Source organism: Gopherus evgoodei, chromosome 8, assembly GCF_007399415.2.
Source record: "Gopherus evgoodei ecotype Sinaloan lineage chromosome 8, rGopEvg1_v1.p, whole genome shotgun sequence".
Classification (NCBI taxonomy): domain Eukaryota; kingdom Metazoa; phylum Chordata; order Testudines; family Testudinidae; genus Gopherus; species Gopherus evgoodei.
In genome coordinates, this window is record NC_044329.1 from 106,265,466 (window position 1) to 106,286,862 (window position 21,397).

The 21,397-nt window shown below is 41.6% G+C and overlaps 1 protein-coding gene across 2 annotated transcripts in view; it reads left to right on the forward strand.

Moving 5' to 3' along the window:
• The window catches only part of TRABD2B (TraB domain containing 2B), a 417,779-nt gene that overhangs the window by 335,726 nt on the left and 60,656 nt on the right, over positions 1–21,397 (forward strand). For both annotated transcript variants that reach the window (XM_030573890.1, XM_030573891.1), the window contains exon 5: positions 17,705–17,795. In XM_030573890.1, coding sequence (XP_030429750.1) covers positions 17,705–17,795 — 91 coding nt within the window. The remainder of the gene's footprint in view (positions 1–17,704; positions 17,796–21,397) is intronic.

Consider the following 21,397-nt stretch of genomic DNA (forward strand, 5'->3'; position numbering starts at 1 on the left):
TCATTCTCCTTTCTTTTGGTCTGTGTGTTTTAAATACAGTCCATACACCTTATAAACTGTGGCTTGCTCAATTTGTGCTCTTCATTTTTAAGAAAATCATTCTTCACGTTCTCTCTGGCTCTGTTTCCTAGAGCTCTAACCTTGACTAAGCTAATAATAGATATTTAAAATGATATATACATAAACATTCATTATATCTGTCCTGGGAGGCTGGGACAAGGAGAAATGCTGGCAATGCCAAGTTTTGTTCAGCAGTATGGGTTTCCAGCTGTGCCAGACTCAGGGTTCTCTTAACATACTGTTAAAACAAAATCCAGGCTTTGCTTGAATGTTGTCCAGCTTTACTAAAAGAAATATCAAGCATAATCTTATTAATGCTGTCACTCAGAAACCAGAAGGCTGCAGCGGTGCTGTATCTCTTTAGTCCGCATGTGTGAACAATTTTGCTCAGTGATATTTGCTCAGTGATATTTAAACAGAGGCTGTTATTCTGTAATGAATAGTATGAATACGTAGAGCTAAAAATTGGAACCTAACCTTACTTGTGTGTGTGAGTGTGATTTAAAGGGAACTGAGCAACAAGATTTTGCTGGCTTGCTTGAATTTTAACATACGACTCAAGTACACTTGCATCCACGTAACCACAAGGCTTTTTGAAACACGTTGTCTATATTTTGAGGTTTCCAAACTTCTGTAATATCTTACCCAAACCACTAAACTATTGAAACTGACCAAGTATCAGAGGGGACAGCCATTTCTTGTGAAATTGACAAAATCTCTAGGTAACTCTCTAGGCTCACTGGCTACCTACTGGGCCAAATTCATATAAAGGATAAGGAGGAAATATACGTATTTGAGTTTTCAAGTAAATGATGCCCTTCTTCGTTATTAATTTTTCTACTTTCATGCCTTGGCAACAAAAGATAATTGTGAAAATCAACAAACTTTACGCCAGTGGAAATGAGAGTAATGCACTATTGAATCAGGTCAAGTTTCTCCCCCTCCCTCAACGTATACATGTAGGGAAAACCAGTATATCTGTATTTATGCACACAAAACGCTGAGACTCCAGTGGAATTCCTCTAGATTTAGAGTAATATAACTGAGAACAGAATTTGGTCTATGAGCATGCTATAAGGACATGAACAGAATAAAATGTAGGTATACATTTGATGGTCTAATTAACAATAAATGAGTAGTAAACAATACTCTGTAGGCCCAATTGGTGTAAATTAATAGTTCTCTGAGAAACTTAACTTACCATTGCCTGACTTTTCTACATTTACATTCATAACCCAAATATTATATGAATATAGGCCCAGTCCCGCCAATATTTATTCACGAGTTAATTGTACACACAATATTCCCTCTGAGTTCTCAACAAGACTGTTTACATGTGTCAATGAATGCATGCGTGTAAGTGACTACAGGATCATGCTCATAGCTTTTATATTATATTTAGAAGGAGTAAGATATGTATGTAGTTTTTGCATTTAATAATGATAAGGATTTGTGATTATGCTGTGCCCTCTATCCAGGGATCTCAAATCATCTTAGGAACACTACACACCCTTCCTGCAAGGTATTATATTACTATCATAGAATATCAGGGTTGGAAGGCATCTCAGGCGGTCATCTATCCAACCCCCTGCTCAAAGCAGGACCAATCCCCATTTTACAGATAGGAAGACAAACATACTGAGAGGTTAATTGGCCAAGATCAGAGAGGAAATCTGTACCACAGCTGGGAAAAGAACCTACCTTTCTTGACTCTCAAGTATGACCCTTAATCACATAACCCTTCTTCCCTCCAATCTAATTTCCTTCTTTTGTTTTCCATTGAAAGAAAAAGAAAATAAAGAGTAAAAATAATTGCTGATCATTTCTAACTTCCCTTGTCAATGGTCCCTGTAGGCTCTGAAGGCTACATCTCACTGGGATTTGAATGGAGTGGCCGAAGGAGAAAGGAGAGAACCATTCATCCAAACAGACAGACTGATTTGTTGGAGCATACATTGTGAAGAAAGTTCTATGCATTTGCCTGCAGAGTTTGGTGGAATGCTGAACGATACTCATTATACGTTGCCACCAGGTTCTGTACATTTATGCTCTGGCACCAAATGACCCCAGTCAGAGGCAGAAATAAGTGGCATTGGCAACCTAAGATAAATGGCCATTTGCAGACTTGGATAACGTCACCTCTCCTTATTCGCAGCCTGATTTGTGAACTTCCTTTTGTAGTTTTCTGCACCAATGACCCCCAGCGGCCAATTCTAGGAAAAAACACTAAGCATCTGTCACCTGGGTGATGGAACCCATGGTTATTGAAGTGTCAGTAACTAGGGATTCCAGTGTTTTAATAACTAGTTTTTTTGTCTTCTTTTTTTAAAGAGCCTTGTAAAATAGAGCATGGTACTGTTCTTTTAAAAGGAATTTTAATGGAGCTTTACTTCCTACCAGCTGCTGTCCACATGAAGAACACCGACCTAGAAAGCATTCAACATGCTCTGTGTCAATGTGGAGGTATGTCCTGTATCTCCAAAGCTACAAAGTGGTCACCATCTGAGTGAGTGGGCGCCCATGGTGTTGTTCAAATGCACATTTTGTCTCTTATGAATCACCCCTTTTCAGTTTAAAGTTTTGCAGGCACAATCCAAATGAACCTATAGGAACTGATTCCTCTAAGAGGTGAAGGGCATCCATTTAACCACTCAAGATCAGCTGAAAAATACAAATCAGAATCTGGGAGACCTATCCCATGCATTGCAAGGTTTCATTTGTGGTTTTCAGTCCAGACTTTTAGAAAAGGGGTATGGAATTTAATAGAAAATGATAACCTTTCTATATGCAGTGGGGTGGTAGCCATGTACGTTCTTGATTTATTGTTGGTCTAATAAAAGATATTACCTCATCTGCCTTGTCTCTCTAAACTTTATATAGGTTTTTTAAACTACCCTCTAGAATTTAATAATTATAGCTGTACCAAAGCATTCTGTTGGATGATTAAAAACCCTTAATAGAAAGATTATCATTTTTATATTCAATTCACTAGATCTTTAGAGTAATATCTACACAACCCTACTGATTTTCTGTAAAGCCTATTTATTGCATCCTTATTTAATTCCACAAGGCTTTTCTATAAGGAAGGCCATGCACATTGTGCTTTTCATCATGGGCCATACCCAGAATCAGATCCCAATCCTATAGGATTGGATTCTAGCTGAGGGTGAGACAGAAATATTTTTGAAAACTGGCTGAAATGTTCAGAGTGCAAGAACAGTTTTTCCCTGACCGTCAGGAGCTTTCCTCAGCCTTGCACTCTGCTGAGGTCAGGCTCGGGTTTATCATTGTGTTTGTTTTAGTAATGTGTTCACATCGCTTTAGTTATCGTCTTTGCAGAGAATGGAGCCAGAGTTGTGAGCTCTGGAAATGGTTCACACCCCATGCTTTTGGCAACAAGACCTTATACATTCTGAAATCGCTTGGAGGATTTGCGATGGAATATGAAACACTTCACTCATAGGTTACCTGTCTGAATCCAGCTGTTGTGACTGGAGCATAGTTCCTAGTCTAGGGCTTTTCAGTGGTGTATGTGAAATGAGTTGGTGATTTCAGTCAGATAGTAAGAGACCATCTACTTGACCAAAGTCACGGTCACAGTCATGGACACCCTTAGGAGAGAAGTTGCATCCTCTTCCAGACTGTGAAGACTGCCCAACCTGTTGATGGTGCTCAGTAAATACTAAAGTGAATAATGATGTTTGCATTTCTTACCGTTCTATTTGAGCAGCCTATAAATAGTGGTGAAAAGCATCTGTTTCCATCGAAAGGACAAAAACTTTCCTTTCCTACATGTTACAACCGTCTTTTGTAAAAGGGATAAACACTGATGCCTGTAGTCTCAACAGAGGCTCAGGACTAAGTGGGTCATAGACAGGGAAGTACTCTCACACCCCTGGAAAAGGCAGGGCAGTGTGAAACTACTGCCCGCACTGTATTTTCCCCATGGATTTCATTTCCTGGTGATATCGTTCCCGCTCCTGTCACAAGTAAAGCTGATTGAATGTTTTCCAACAAAACATGTTTGTCATAAACAGATAGCTAAGGGTTAACGTCTCTTTCACCTGGAAAGAAGTAATCTGAACCACCTGACCAGAGGACCAATTAGGAAACAAGACTTTTTCAAATCTGGGTGGAGGGAACTTTGTGTGTGAGTCCTTTGTTCTTGATCTTCTGCCTGTATGCTCTCTCGGCTATGAGAAGTGATTTTTGTTTCCTGCTTTCTAATCTTCTGTTTCCAAGCTGTGAGTACAAAAGATCAGATAGTGATTTATATGTTTTTTTGTATTTACATGTCTATAGTTGCTGGAGTGCTTTAAATTGTATTCTTTTTGAATAAGGCTGTTTATTCATATTTCTTTTAAGCAATTGACCCTGTATGTGTCACCTTAATACAGAGAGACCATTTTTATGTATTTTTCTTTTTTTTATGTAAAGCTTTCTTTTTAAGACCTGTTGGAGTTTTTCTTTAGTGGGGAACTCCAGGGAATTGAGTCTGTACTCACCAGGGAATTGGTGGGAGGAAGAAGTCAGGGGGAAATCTGTGTGTGTTAGATTTACTAGCCTGACTTTGCATTCCCTCTGGGTGAGGGAGGAAGAGAGATTGACTCTCGGTAATTTTGTTCTCCAGGACTGGGAATGTGGAGGGTGGAGTCCCTCTGTTTAGATTCACGGAGCTTGCTTCTGTGTCTCTCTCCAGGCACACCTGGAGGGGGGAAGGAAAAAGGTTTATTTCCCTTTGTTGTGAGACTCAAGGGAGTTGGGTCTTGGGGTCCCCAGGGAAGGTTTGGGGGGACCAGAGTGCCCCAAAACACTCTAATTTTTTGGGTGGTGGCAGCTTTACCAGGTCCAAGCTGGTAACTAAGTTTGGAGGTTTTTCATGCTAAACCCCATATTTTGGACGCTAAGGTCCAAATCTGGGACTAGGTTTATGACAATGTTTTCATCAGAAAATGCCATTTTGTTTAAATCAAAACTTTCCATGGAAACGTAAATTTCAACTAACTTTTGTTTGGGAATAAATATTAAAAAAATATGAGCAGGGTGAACTGTCCTGTTTCGACACTTTCAGAACAGATGGTATCAACTTCCCATTTGGAAATGACTTTTCGTTTCAAAATTTATTTTATTTCATATTATAAACATGAAAAAAGAGGAAAAGGGTCAAAAAAAAGAAGCTTTTTTCATCTGACCCAAAATTATTTTTTTTTAATTTTGTTTTGTGGGGAATTTCTATATTCTTTGTTTTCATTCTAGTTTGGAACAAATTTTGAAATCATGGAATTTCTCACAACATGGAAATGCCAGTTCCCACACAGTTGTAATCACAAGCAAAAAAATACATATTAAAAAATCTTGTCTCTTTAAGTTTCCCTGCAAAAAGACCCTGTTCACATTTTAAATGCATTCTTTGCAGGTTCATCTAGCATCAGAAAGAAGGGTAAGCTGAGATCTTAAAGAAACAGGTCTAAAATAAGATCATGAATTGGCACTTATGTAAATGGTGGACACCTTTCTGTATTGTCTGCCCCTTCTCTTTAGAATCAAACCCCAATGTCCAATCAACAGTTAATGTATTGAATGTATTTACAGTAAAATGTAGTGGTCATCCTTTGACCAAACAAAAGGAAGTATTTCTTCATACAACACACAGTCAACCTGTGGAACTCCTTGCCAGAGGATGTTGTGAAGGCCAAGACCATAACAGAGTTCAAAAAAGAACTAGATAAATTCTTGAGGATAGGTCCATCAATGGCTATTAGCCAGGATGGGCAGGAATGATGTCTCTAGCCTCTATTTGCCAGAAGCTGGGAATGAGCAACAGGAGATGAATCACTTGGTGATTACCTGTTCTGTTCATTCCCTCTGGGGCACCTGGCACTGGCCACTGATGGAAGGCAGGATATTGAGCTAGATGGACCTTTGGTCTGACCCAGTAGGACCATTCTTATGTGCTTGCTCTCAGTGGGAAAATTCCACTGTGTGGTATATGTGCATGAAAATGTGATGCCTTTGTTTTCTCCACCCTCTTGCTGAGCAGCTGTGATGCATTCCGGGAGTCCTTGGCCATGTGCATAATGGGAAATGTAGTCCAGCTGGGGAACCCAGCCCATATAGGCGAATGGGGGTATGACACAGCTAAATTATAATTCACGTGAGGAACTGTGATGGCATTTTTAATTGAATTGCGGGGGGGCTGATTGGCCAAAAATGAAAGTGTTTTAGTTTTGAGTTTTCCTTTTTTTGGTGAAAAATCAATTTTTTTCCTCAGAAACCAGACACTTTCTGCCAAAAAAATTGTTTTTTATCAAAAACCCATTTTCTATAGACAAACGGTTAGACAAACACAGAGGTGACAGCCTGGGAGAAGAAACAAAGATGACACAATGGGAGAAGGATACAGACACATAGTCAAGAGAACTGAGCAGAATGAAAGAGCTGAGAAAGGAAGACATGAGAGCAGAGATGTGCTGAAAGAATGAGTTTTCACTACCTCTAGGGACAGCAAGAAACAATATCTTGGACTAAGTCTCTGTAAGTCTGTGCAGGTTTTTGGGTTTGATTCTCTATGTACAGCACGGCACTGCAGTGCTAAATGAGACATGGGGGAACCAAAATCTGCTTGCAGTTACACAGGCATCCATCTGGAATAACCTCATTGACTCTGGGCTTTAAGTCACTCCCCAATAATCTACAGGGTGGCCCTAGTCCAAACTGTATTTTGTAAGTGCTGAACAATTGTAGCAGGGGAGGTGATTACATGTAAGGAAGGAATGAAGTAGCAGGTGGGGCCCACGTGGGGTTCAAAGTGCTGCACTTCTTGCCCCTTTATGTTTTATTTCTTAATTCCAATGACAGTGTCCAAAAGCAGCTGTGAGTCAGTGCTTTGCATAGCCGAGAAGAACCACATCAAATAGGATGGGAAAAGATTTCTTCGGCTGCATCTAAACTAGGGCTGCGTCATGTTCGTGCGGGCCTGCTTTACAAAACCGTTGTTTGCACAGAAGTACCTGAATGCACACTTTGGTCTCAGTTCCCCCCACCCAAGATAAGGAATCAGAAAGCCACCCCCCCCACACACACACACTCATTCATGTAATACTTGTAAGTGCAAAACATTGTTGTGACTCTCATTCCCCTACCCCTACAATCAGCTTTTCTGAAAAGGACAGACACCACCAGTGCAATTTTGCATTGCCCATCTAAGAGGTGCAGCACAGAACCAGGCAGAGGCAGGGCTTTAAGTGAACTTTTCTTCCTCCTGATCTTGGCCTCTTCCAGGGGCTGGGGCAGCCCCCAGTAAAGCTAAGATATCCTGGTCCGGGCCTCTTTAAATTGCAGCAGCCTCTCCAGGCTGCCTGGTATCTCTGCAGTGCTCCCTCCCATCCCCAGACCTGCCTCAGTCAAGCCCTCTGTGCCATGTGTAGAGCCCTGCCAAATTCACCGTCCATTTTGGTCATTTTCACGGTCAGAGGGTTTTAAAAATAGTCAATGTCATGATTTCAGTTACTGAAATCTGAAATGTCACGGTGTTGTAATGGTAGGGGTCCTGAACCAAAAAGGAGTTGGAGGGAGGGGTCACAAGGTTATCGTAGAGGGGTTGTGGTTCTGCTACCCTTACTTCTGCGCCGCTGCTGTCGGCAGCGCTGCCTTCAGAGCTGGGCAACTAGAAAGCAGCGACTGCTGGCCAGGATCCCAACTCCGAAGGCAGTGCCGCCGCCAGCAGCAGCGCAGAAGTAATGATGGCCTGGTGTGGTGCTGCCTTCAGAACTGGGACCTGGCTAACAGCCACCACTCTCTGGCCACCCAGCTCTAAAGCCAGCACAGAAGTAAGGGTGGCACTACAGTGACCCCCCCCAAAATAACTTTGCGATCCCCCCTGCAACTCCCTTTTGGGTCAGGACCCTCCAGTTTGAGGAATGCTGGTCTCTCCCATTAAATCCGTATAGTGTAGGGTAAAAGCATGCAACAGACCAGATTTCACGAGGGGAGACCAGATTTCATGGTCCATGATGTGTTTTTCATGGCCGTGAATTTAGTAGGGCCCTAGACACATGCTATGTTTGTGAAGGGGTGTGCACAAGGCAGCCTTCAGATTGTCTTCCGCAGTGCATGTGCTGGGGGAGTCTTCCCTGGTGTGAACTGGGACTTTGGGGTCCAATTTATGCCACTCCAGCCCCTGTTACCTAGCATAAGGGAGCAAAAGAGAATTTAGGACTGAGATTCATTATGGGGGAAGGGTGCATGGGGGAGGGTGCATGTGTGGATGCAGGCTCCATCTGGGAAAGAGGCAGGGCTAGACCAACAAGGGACGGTGAAGGTCAAGAGTGGGTGTATTAAGTAGCTGTGTCTGTCTGGGGGTGGATGAATGTGCCCGTGGAGAAAGGGAAGATTGGAATGGCAGAGGTGCTGAAAATCAGCAGTAAGGTACTCACACTGCATTTGCCCCTATTAACCTTGTTGCTACTTGATGTCCTTCTTCTTCAATTTTTCTATTATGATCGTGCCCAGGAGCCCCCCAGTCAGGATTAATGCCCACCACAGAAAGTGACAGTTTGGAGGAGCATACTGTGAATTAATTCAGTGTTCGGATTGTCACAAACACTATTATTGTCATGAACACTGAATTAACGTGCAATATGAATGAAAAGAGGAAAGAAAAGAAAATGTTGTGAAGAACATTGCTTACTATTAATTGGAGTGCATTGAAATTTTTAGAATTTTCAAAGCTTTTTTGGGGGGTGGGTTGGCAAACACTTTTGAGAATTTATTTTGAATGTTCTTTCACTATTTTTTCCCAACATTTGACATTTTGAACAAAGAAATGATTGCATAAAATTTTGAAAATGTATTGCCAAAATGTTTCTGCCTTTTCCCAGCAGCTCTATTAATGTTGGATTGGACTTAACACTTAACTGAATGTAAGAGGAAGCTGGGTTAGAAAAAGGAATGTCTGCTCTTGGTAGTTCAGGGGTAGTGCTGTCATGATACTTGGAATCCTGGGAACACAGAATCCCAGAGCAAAAGGAGAGAAGAACTGCTGCATTTCACACTGGAACCATGTGGAATCACAAATATTGCAGGGTTTTGACATTAAACCATAAATCCATAAGAGCCTGGGATATAGCACTTAGGATGTAGGACTGGAAGGGACTTCTTGGGCCCTCAACTCCAATCTCCTGCTGCTCTGGTAATTCCATCATTTAAACTCACTCATAAGCTTACTAAACTCCATCTTCAAACTAATTAGGTTGTTTGCTGCTGCTACTCCTATTGGAAGGCTGATCCAGAACTTCACTCTGACAGATAGAACCGTTCCTCCAATGTCTGACTTAAGTGTATTTATGGCCAGTGTATATGCATTTGTTCTTGTGCCAGGGTTGTCCTTTAGTTCAAACAGTTTAAATCCATCCTGGTTTGCTTGAAACTGGGCCTAGCTTCTTTTTTAAAAAGCACCAGCCTCTGTGAAGCTTTTGACCAACCTGGTCTGAGTTTCCTTCTAGTTTGTTATGGATCCAAACAAGGTGAAGTCTGTAAGATTTTAGATTTCATTGGCAATATTTTGCATCACACAAAGGAGTTATCATCCAGCCCTGAAATCTATTAATCCTGGCCCAATGCATTCAATTAATTTCATTTTAACATATCGTGTATTCACACAACAATGACAAAACACTTTGCAGCAAAAGGTAGCTGAAGAGGAAAGGAAATTTTTAGATAGACATGGGCCCCGATCGCAAAGACTGGATCTGCATTTCGCTCCAATGTTCTGGAAATGTTCTGGAGATTCCAGGAGTTGTTCTAGGTTTTGGGTTCAGGGCCATCTTTAATTGTAAAATGAAATTTCCAGAGAGTGATTCAGAAGGATGAAAGCACCTCTAAGCAGATGGGGCAACTCCAGGGCATTAATAGACCTCCAATATGGAGCATAATGATGAAAAGATAGGAGCACAACATTTTAAGGAATGGAGTTTGCTGGCAGGAGAGTGTGTCCGAGGTCTCTGAGGGAGGGTGGATTGACACAATGCAGAGGTTAAAAATTCCAGAGGGCAATACATGTTGACTGCTTACTAAAATAGCATGGCATCTTCCTGATGCACTAATCACTCAGCCTCTGCAAATGTTAAGGTAGACCTGTCTCAAAAAATACACAGTTTGGAGAAGCAGTAAAGGAGCCAGTAAATATTTGCTGCAACGGTGACTATACAGCACTTGATTTTGTATCTCAGCTGATTGCTTAGTTCTTGTGAAGTTTAACTACAATAAACACTCGGGTTGTGCCAAATGCATTGAAAATCAGTGTCAGAGAAAACGAGGAATAGAGACTGCTGGCTGCTTGTTGCAAAGCAGCTCGAGGGCTAAATGGCAACAAAACGTTATACATAACATCTGATTCACGGCATGGAGAATGTAAAGAATTGAGACCTCCCGACACAGTTTACATTGGCCCTTTTTATGACTAATTGTGCAGAAAATAGCTCTGCTTGTAGCGCTCATGGAAACAGTTCAGGTTTCTGCTGTGTGTCTGCTAATGGCCTAGCAAGCCTTTCTTAGCGTAACTTCAAAGGCTCTGCCATGGAAGCCTTTTGTGCGGGAATTATCTCTTGCTCCTTTGTACCACTTTATCCCTCTAAGCCCCAGAACAATGAATCCTGAAGCAAACAGGCCAAGTAATTTGTAGTAGATCTTCAAATCCAGATAAAGCACATAACATTTGCTTAGAAGCATTCTTCGTGCTCCTGTCACCAAAACAAGATAATATTTTTGCCTGTAAGAACTCGTGGGCTTATTTAACTTCTTAGGGCTATGGCTTGATGCTGATTCTTAGATACAGTGTTGATGGCATTTCATGTCTAAGATGATGAGGTAGAGTTTTAATATCTAGGACTACATGGTTCTCGCTCTCAGAGGTGTTTGAAAAACATCCCTCCGAGGCCCACCCAGACTATTTTGCCCCAAATGAAAAGGAAAAATGTTCATTGTTGTTTTCCGTGGAAAAATTGGACTTGTGGCACAAAATTAAGAACAAAGGTTGTTTTGTCTTTTAGTTAAAAAACTGCCAACCCCTCTCTGCCCTGCCACATACGCACCTCCCACCCCTGCACTGATTTTCAGTTTTCCAGTGAAAAATCCCAGCTTTTTTTTTAAGGAAAGCAGACATGTGCCCTGAAAATTTCCGTTTAGTCAAAACAGCAGTTTTCTATCAGAAAAACGAGGTGAAATGGGAAAATTTTGACCAGCCCTAGGCACTGTGTATGACAGGTTGGATCACAGAAACCCCCTTGGAGACTGCCACCTGATGTGCCGAGACTACCTCGGAGCCTGTTTTTCCTGCCAGCTTAAGACTTCAGTGCCATTCCTGGTTTGAGCTAGACCCACTAGCCTGCTGCAGACCCAGACCCAGGTCTGAATCACATCCCATAGCAGCTGCAGGCTTAACTGAAAACAGCTTAAGAAGTGCTCCTGTCTTCAACACTCAGATGCCCAACTCCCAATGGCGTCCAAACCCCAAATAAATCCCTTTTAGACTCTATAAAGCTTATACAGGGTAAACTCATACATTATTCGCCCTCTATAACACTGATAGAGAGAGATGCACAGCTGTTTGCCCCTCTCCCCAGGTATTAATACATACTCTGGGTTAATTAATAAGTAAAAAGTGATGTTATTAAATACAAAAAGTAGGATTTAAGTGGTTCCAAGTAATGACAAAACAAAGTGAATTACCAAACAAAATAAAATAAAACATGCAAGTCTATGCTTAATACAGTAAGAAAGCTGAATACAGATAAAATCTCACCCTCAGAGATGTTTCAAATAAGCTTCTATCACAGACTGGACGTCTTCCTAGTCTGGGCACAATTCTTTCCCCTGGTATAGCCCTTGTTCCAGCTCAGGTGGTAGCTAGGGGATTTCTCATAACTGCAGCTTCCTTTGTTGTGTTTCAACCTCTTATATATCTTTTACACAAGGCAGAAACCGTTTGTTTCTCTCTGGGTTCCCACCCCCTCCTTCTAAATGGAAAAGCACCAGGTTAAAGATGAATTCCAGTTCAGGTGACATGATCACATGTCACTGTAAGACTCCAAGCCTTCATTCCTCCCAGCCTGACTCACAGGAAGGCCTGCAAGCAAACAGAACCATCCACAGTCAGTTGTCCTGGTTGATGGGAGCCATCAAGATTCCAAACCACCATTAATGGCCCACACTTTGCATAACTACAATAGGACCTCAGAGTTATATTCTATATTTCTAGTTTCAGATACAAGAGTGGTACATTTATACAAATAGGATGACCATGCTCAGTAGATTATAAGATTAGTAATGGTACTTTACAAGAGACCTTTTGCACGAAGCATATTTCAGTTAAATCATATTCGTACTCATTAGCATATTTTCATAAAATCATATAGAGGGCAACGTCACACTGTGAAAACAGATTCACTGAAAAATTCAGATTGTCCAATCCCAAACGCAGGCTCATACCACTTGAGCTAAAGGGGTGAAATCCTGGCCCCAATGAAGTCAATGGCAAAACTCCTATTGACTTTAGTTGGGAGTTACACAGAGAGATCCTTCGTACAAAGTAGTCAGTTTATTAAAGCAAATTGTGGCCAAACTTTGAGTTCACTGTATGTTTAGCATTGAAAATTACCCTCTAACAAAAGTCATTGGTATCATTCTTCTTTAGGAAGCAGATGGACTGCCTTTACTCCCCATTCGTGTCCTGGCTCTCATCCTAATCTTCTGGTGAATCGAGTTCACAAAAAACAGCAGCAGTTGACTCTAAATATGCATCAATCCAGGACCTGTTAAAAATGTAGAGTGGCAGAGTTTTTCAAGAGATGGCTCAAATTTTAACTTTCTACACGACCTATTACACTGCCCATTTATCATTCGAACAGTCTTGCCCTGTATTGTCATGGGCATCGTACACACAGATATATTTATAGGCTTGGGAGAATTCTTTTTTTTTTTTTGGTAATTTTGACAGAATATTGGTTATTATTTTGTATTTTTTATTTACTTAAAGCTTCACAGTTGTGCAAAATTATGGGCTTAAAATATTTTTTGTATATTTATCTATTTTACATGTTTACAGTTTCAGGAAATGTTGGGAGTATCAGATAATTATTTAATGACAGTAGGCGTTGAGATTAAAAAATATTAAAGCTTTATAACCATTAAAACACAAGTTGTCAACATTGCATGTCAAAATATGCAAAGTATATATCCTTATATCAAAATGTGATAAGCTCTTAGGCAGCATTTTTCTTACTTTCCCTGTCTGTAGATTTTGATTATTATAGAGGGAAATATTTTTGTCAGTCTGTGTGTATACAGTGAAATTAATATTTACTAACATTTACTGATAAAAATCAAATCCTTCTAAGCCTAGAAATATAATACCCAGCGTGTTATTGCCATGGTTTGTTTGCAACAATGAAACTTATTTTAACTTAAATTGTTAGTGGAGATTTTGCAGTATTCATCTTTGTGCCTGATATTGGAATTACCATAAACCTCTGTGTGGCAGGTCTTTTATTTCGCCTTTCAGCTGCTTTTCTCTGCATAGTTACTAGGCATTCCCAGGACAGTAGGTATTCTGACCTTTTTAGCCCTAGCACTCATCAACTGTCACAATAAATCAGGATAATACTAAAGGGATTTTTCATCCTGGTTCAGGATAAATAGCGAGTAGCAGCTCAGAAGACCTGACATCCATCCATCTATTTATCTAATCTATCTATCTAAACTATCCATCTATCTAATCTAGCTGTCTATTTCCACATGCACAAAGTTTTCAATAATTATAACTTCCTCAAGTTTTTACCTTTTAGGGAGATATTTTCCCTTTTTTTTTTACCTTTTAGGGAGATATCTTCTCTGACAATTCTGACCATTTGGAAAGTTTTAGCAAAAATGGTATTGCTATTTTTCAGTAGGTGGAGAGAGAATGAAATATACCCAAGCCATTATAAAAATAAAAAATAATTTTTTAAAATCTTTATTTTTTTTAACAGCTTTAGTGATAAAGTGGCAGGAAGTAGGAAGTGCAGGGAATTAGTTCACAATGCACTGAAATACATTTGAGTGTGCTGGAGAAATTGGCATTCATTTGGCCAACTGATCCACTGAAAAACATCTGCTGCTGTGAATTGTTAGCAAAGATAGAGCTAAACTCAGCATATGAGCCGCCAAGGAAGGTCACAGTGTGTGTGCAGTTTTCATAGATTTTAAGGCCAGGAGGAACCATAGTGATCATCTAGTCTGACCTCCTGCCTAACACAGGCCATAGAATTTCATCCAGTGCTTCCTGAATCAACCCTATGACTTCTGGTTGAGCTAGAACATATCTTCAGATCCATTCATGGAGAGATAAGAAGTTGGGCACAGCAACTTGTATTCCAAAAAAAAAAGCGGAAGGGGATGAATATTGCAGAGAGGAGGAGTAAAGTGAGCAGCAAAGCAAAACTGGTCAACATTCAAATATCATTGCAAACAAGACACAGCAAAGTGGGAAGGAGGCATGATTGGGAAAAGTTTAAGGGTTTCAGATTCTGCCATTTAGGCAAAATCAAATAGGCAAATATTTTAGGTCGGATTGAAGAGGACTTGTACAGTAGGTGCCTCACTATGCTGCTTATTACAGTGTTTCGCTGATAAAAGAGTCAGTTTAGTTATAAATTAGGGCATGGTCCAAAAACCCACTGATGTCAATGTAAAGACTCCAGTTGATTTCAGTGGGCTTAGGGCTATGAGCGAAGAGATGAGACAACTGGCCTATTGCTTGGCTGGGTACGCAGGCATTATTGATTGAATCCCTCTGGACTTTGCTCATCCAGGCAGGTACTTTTTGAAAATACCTGGGTACCCCAAGAGTGACAAAATTCTGACCCTACACAGTCTGCATCATTAGGGTGTTTGTAGTTAGATTCTTATACTGTATGGCCAGTTTCTCACTTCAAAACCAACTCTGCTGTTCCCACAGTGATCTTTCAGGGAACAATTAGCTCCTTTGAGAGAAAGTCTGTTGGACATTGGAGTAAAGGGGCTCCAACTCTAGTGCGAACTATCTGCTTTGAAAAATATTGATCTCAAGAACAATCTTGGGTTATGACACTTAGCAGGAACCTCTCTTATCCCCTGCATTTTCTGGGCAAATCTTAAGCATCCTTCCGATACCATTGAGATGTTTTCCTAATGAATAATTAAGGCAGAAGACTGGAGGGCTCAGAGCACAGTGATGGATTGCAGGCCTTTTTACATTTACATGTCTAGTTTGACTCCTTCCAAGTAAATAATGAACAAATGTTGATAGAATCCAAAAACTGTTGGGTGAAATGATTAATGGTCTCTGTCCACATCCTGGTGGACAGTTATCTGCATGACAAAAATTGTTAATTAATTCAAGTCATCCCCAACACTGCAGTATTTCAGTCCACTACAAATTCCAGAAGGCAGAAAACAAGTGTGTCCAATTTTGGAATGCAGTGAGAACAAAACTGCCACAATCTCATACTTTCCTTAACCTAAATAACTTAAGTACTCAGCAAAAGCCAACCAGATCCCCAGCTGGCATCCTTGTTGGTAGTCTTAACAGAGAAGCCAAGGGATTGGAAGACCAAAATATCTCTCTCACCTGAATGTATTTACAGTGCATTGTTGGAAAGCTGGTAATGCTGCTGCTCTGGTCATGTCTGTTGAATAGGTGAGGATTTAGGGTTGTCATTATGCTACTTTTTGCCAGGTATAAATGAATTAAGAGCTATAATTGGGTTTCTTTTGGTATTATGATGTAAAGGTCAAAGGTTAATAAGATTCAGGACCCTTGTTCCTACCAATAAAAATGTTGGCAACTTGAATTCCATGTCAAGGAAAACTAGGACATTGGAGTACGAACACGGAAACATCTTTGTTCCTAATTCCACTTACAGCTCTCTGTTCAACCAATTGCAGGATCGGGCCTTTGTTTGCTCTGGCGTTGCTTAACAAAATCCAGTTATGATCAAATCAAATTAATCGCTCACAAATGTCATATTGCTCTCTCCTCTGAGGGCGTGGAATGCATTTTTGGAGCTGCTCCTTTGGCTTTAGTTATAAGCAAGTTAGTCAGGGGGGAAATCAAATGTTTATGTTTCTGAAAAGGAGGTAGTGGAATCCTGGAACAAGTTAGGGCCTGCAAATGTGATTTGAATAGTTAAAAGAAATGTCTTTTGGCTAAACACTGTTTATGATGCTTGCGGGTTGCACTAAAACCCCTATAACCAAATCACCCTCACAACTGATACTAATTAGCATCCTTGTTGGCAGTTTAGGCAGGGAGACTGAGGCTTAAAAGAGACTGGAGACTGAATTACCCTTGAATCCTTAGGGTGCGTCTACATGCAAGTGGTTTCCCACAGCAACAAGTCTCAGAGCCTGGGTTGACTGATTCAGGCTTGCATTATGGCACTAAAAATAGCTTAGGCAGCATCTTAGGCTCTGAAGCCGAGGGAGGGGGTGGTGCTTCAGAAAGGAGGTGCGAACAAGGCCCAGCGGGTGGGCTGAGGAGAAGGCCTGAAGGGTAGAAGAACATTTTTGTTTGCTTAGAACTTTTCTGTTTGGACTCTTGGTACCCTAGAAGGGATTACATTTGTTGTGACTTGGCTGGAGAGCTAAGCAACGTCTCCCACACAGCCCTGTATCTGGGAAGCTGAGAGGACCAACCTTGGAAAGTGAAACTAAGGCGAGGGTGCCAGCCATAATACACTTAGCCAACAGGGCAGTATAGAGTAAAGGCACCCTTATGACAAATCCCAAAGGCTCGGAACCCCACAGACCAATGAAAAGAATCCAAAATTCATTCTTATTAATCTCCTGATTTTTAAGCTGATCTCATGATTTTTTTTAATGCTTGGGGTTAGCAGTCAACGCTGAAATTCACCCATGTGCAGAGAACCAGCATATCCACTCTGAGCCCCACTTTAGCCAATTATCCTAGAGAAACAACTATGCCCTAAAGAATCACGTAAGCCTAACCCATTCCACAAATGTTAGGAACACTAAGTAACAAGGGATAGAAACATGGCCTGATGGCACTGTGGTATTTAGCAGAGTATTTGTGTCATAGAATCATAGAAGATTAGGCTTGGAAGAGACCTCAGGAGGTCATCTAGTCCTGCATTCCACCCAGTCTTACTCCTGAATAGAAGCCTAATCTGAATACGGTTAGGGTGACTAATAATACTTCTCTCACCTTTTGCAGGAACAATTGTAAAACCCAGGTAAGAGAGTGATCTAGAGTGTGAGCTTGGGTTTAAAATGGCAGCTATACAGAACTACCACAACAACTTTCAGGCTCCAAGTTAGTGTGGAAGAATTGGCCCTTGAGTTGCCTACCCATTCGATCAATCCCTGGCCCATAAGGGGCAGCGCATCAGGCTGTGAATTGGCTAGTCTCATTCCTACTGCCCAAAGAGCAGTAGTGGACCAGGCTGTGAGCAGTTGAATCTGGGTCCCAACCAATTGCTTGACCTGACCTGCTTGCCTTTGGAGCCAGCCTTGTCTTTGGCAACCTACTCCTCCTAGCTTGGGTTGACAGGAGGGAGGACCCCCAAGGAGCAGTTTGAGTGATGTTGCTGTTTTTCTGTCCATGTTTTAGGTCACTTCCTGGGTAACAATACTGTGATTGATGTGCTGAGACAAGCAGGCTTTGAAGTGGAGCATACACCTGCTGGACAACCAATTGGAAAGTAAGCAGCTGCCTGTAGATCCTTTAACCTCTCTCTCTCTCTCTCTCTCTCTCTCTCTCTCTCTCTCTCCAGGTGAGCAAGGTTATTTTGGTGAGTGAAGAGGGTGAGTTACCTTCTTCCCTATAAAGCTACAGGTACTCATTTCAATGGAAGGCATCTGAAGTGTCAGCTAATGTATATCAAATGTGTGATACTGTGGCAGGAGGTAGCTCCCTGTAAGTTTAGATGGCATAGACTCTGCTTTTTCACACCAGGGATGCTTGAACAATATGTATACTGGGGGTGCTGATCTTCTTCAGGGGAAAAGGCAATATGTCGTATTTATTGGAAAGACAACAATTAGCCATTGAACTAAACTGTAACACTGTATACTCTGGAAACCACTTCAAGCCAGGGGCTGTGGCAGCACCCCCAGCAACCCTAGTCCAGCACCTATGATTCAGACCAGATCAGATGCACCATGGTGAAAACAAGAACAGGTCGATGTTCTGAGAGCTGGTACCTTTCTGTTGAGTTATTTTATTCATTAAGAAACGTCATTGTCCTTGTCAGCTTCTCCCCTGGCAGCTTTCCCGCTGCCTCTTCTCCTCTCCCTGGGGCAATAATCACCTCAACGCTGCAGGGCTATGGTGCATTGCTGGAAATGTAGCTGCCACTTGAGCTACTGTTGATGCCTTTTTGTGCCAGGCTCCTTTTTCCTCCACAGGGATATCAATTTTTCCTTTAAGGGCCCTTTTATGCATCTGTGCCCCAGACAAATCCCACATTTTGAGATGAGTGCTTTGTAATGATCTTCTCCTCTCTAGTAGAATCCAAGGAAATGCATTATCTTTGCACTATCATCCTCCCGTGTGCACCCTGGAGATAACTTTGGCTGATATTTCTTCATAAGATTGTTGACAATCCCTTGCTAGGAATAAGTGCTAGTGCCACTATTCTGAGCAATCGCACGTGTGGGTTCCCCTCTATGGTCCACCCAGGGCACCCACTCTAGGCTCCCGGCTCCTCAGCTATCACTTCTCTTGGGCAGAGACCCACATCTCACTTCCTTCTGACTAGGGTTTTTCCTGGATATACAACTCCCTGACTAGACTGTACTTTTCCCAGCAAGCTAGATGGCCTAAACTGGCCAGAGTCTGTGTTTTGCTTTCTCTCCAGCATAGGTACTGGAACTAGGGATGCGAGGGTTTCTGCAGCACCCCCTGGCTGGAAGTGGTTTCCATCATATACAGCAGGGGTCCCCAACGCAGTGCCCGTGGGCGCCATGGCACCGCAGGGGCATCTAAATGCGCCCGTGTCCTGGCCGGCGGTGGAGCATGCACCGAAATGCCGCCGGCCAGGATGCCGGCGGCAGCGGCAGCAATGCCTCTCAATGACGCCACTTGCCACCGACAAGAGACGTCATCAAGAGGCGTCGCCGCCGAAACGCCACAGAAATTCGGTGGCATTTCAGCAGATGCTCCACCGCCGCCACGGTCCCTCATCTGGTGCCCGCCAGACGAAAAGGTTGGGGACCACTGATATAAAGGGTTTACAGTCAATGTCCCTCAGCATCCCCACTATACAAATTGTTCCGCCACCCCTGCTCTCCAGAGGCTGTGAACAACATAATGGCCCATGGTGTTTGTACACCACTCTATAATCAAGAACATTTATTGTTAAGGTAAAAAATAATCAGCAAGAAAACATATCAAAAACAGTAAAATAACCTATGAGCATGCTAAAAGGCTTACCCAAAAACACCCCAACTCGAGCCTCAGGCTCTGGTAGGTATCAGTCCTTCAAAACCCACCGCTGAGTTTTCCCCATGGGTTACAAGTTCATAACTGTCTCAGATTCAGAAACAGCACAACCAGGGATAATTCAGTCTTTACTTTATACAGCTTGGCCCTTTGATCTTGGCCTCTTGTAAGAGGTGACCAGCAGACAATGGCTCACTCCTCAAGGCATAGTTTCAAAAGGCTGGATTTTTGCATGCCCAGAGGTGTGGAATTCACATACACTTCTCCGGGGAAATTCCCAGGAAAACAATGTAATATCTTTTGTTCCAAAAGCCCATTCTTGCCTGGCACATAGGTCTCGCACCTATCACATTCGTGCTCCACCCTCCCTCACAGAGGTTACATTCAATCGCAGCCCACAAGAATACAGAAACAATTCATTTAATACAATGGGCTCCAAAGATACTTAAACATAATTCAATATGGACTCCCAAGGATATTGCAGGAGATTTCCGAATCTGCCACAGTTAGGAGCATTTTCCTGTCCCTGGTGGAATAACAGTGCACAATGAAAATATGAGGTGAGTTTCATTAACAGGATTAGTTGCAGGACTAACGAATCTTGTCTGGTAGTATTCTCTGTACAAAGACATGGTCTAGATTTATATTGTCTTAACATTTGGCTGATTGAACCTGGTTTGCAAAACTCCTGCAATCCTTCATATAGAATATGATAACGCTTAATGGCCCATAAGTATCTCTGACATAAAGTTTATCCTGAATGCTTCACAGAGTTTATTCAGCAATAAAACTTCAGAGTTAAATAATATCAGATGGAAAAAGAAATGAAAAGATACAAGAGGGAAGGAAAGGCATATATTCAAATATGATTTGGAAATTCACTGGGGCAGAAAGATAGGAATCACTTGTTGATCAGAAGAGCTTGTGGAGTTAAGCTGAAAACAGAGCTGGTCAGAAAATGTGTTTTTTTTTCCTTCCAATGGAAAATGTTGATGAAAATTAAAACCACTAAAAGAGTTAGTTTTCATCAAAATGTTAATGGATATTTCTGACAGTTATAAACAAAATAAAAACAATTTTCAGGTTTGAGGCTCAAGACATCTTGAGAGCCCTTCCAGCCCTCCATTTCTGTGATTCTATGTGAGATGGATCAAGGAGGAGTCTAGTAGTATTCCATCAGGGTTGGATACTACATTGATGAACATGGCATAAATACCTAGATGGACAGATCAGTCAGCCATGGGTGAGATCTTACTCGATGTCTTCACTTGTGGTTTAAAGGAGGGCGTTAATGGCATGTTAATGAAATTTACAGGTGATACTAATTTGCAAACATCACTCAGAACAGGGGAAATGTTAAAAAAACAACTTAGCAAGTTCAGAGACAGACAGAAAACAGCAAAGTGAGATTGTGTTTGGAAACATGGAATCTTATGCACTGAAAGGAAAATAATTGAAACCACATGTGCTGCCTACCTGAAGGATTGCCTTTCTCCCCCTGCCATACTCCCACTGGTTCCCCTTTGTAAAAGCAAGGAGGCTGCTGACAAGTGGGTACCATGGAAATTGCTTCCCCTGTGGGTCTGCAATACTCTGTATTTGGTTCCTCTGGTGATGCTGCAAAAGACATCTGTCTGATGCAGGTTTTGGAGAGGTTTGAGAGTATGGTCCCAGAATGATGAAGGAGCAGAAAGGACTTTTTTTGGAGACAACCAGCTGGCTGAGTTCCTGTCTAATTAACTGTTTATTGGTGCTGAGTTTATGTTGTAATATTAATAGAGTGATAGGGCGTCTGGAGCCTTGTGTAGATGTCTTTATATTTTTAACTATTTAAATGAAAATAAGTAGCAATACACAAAA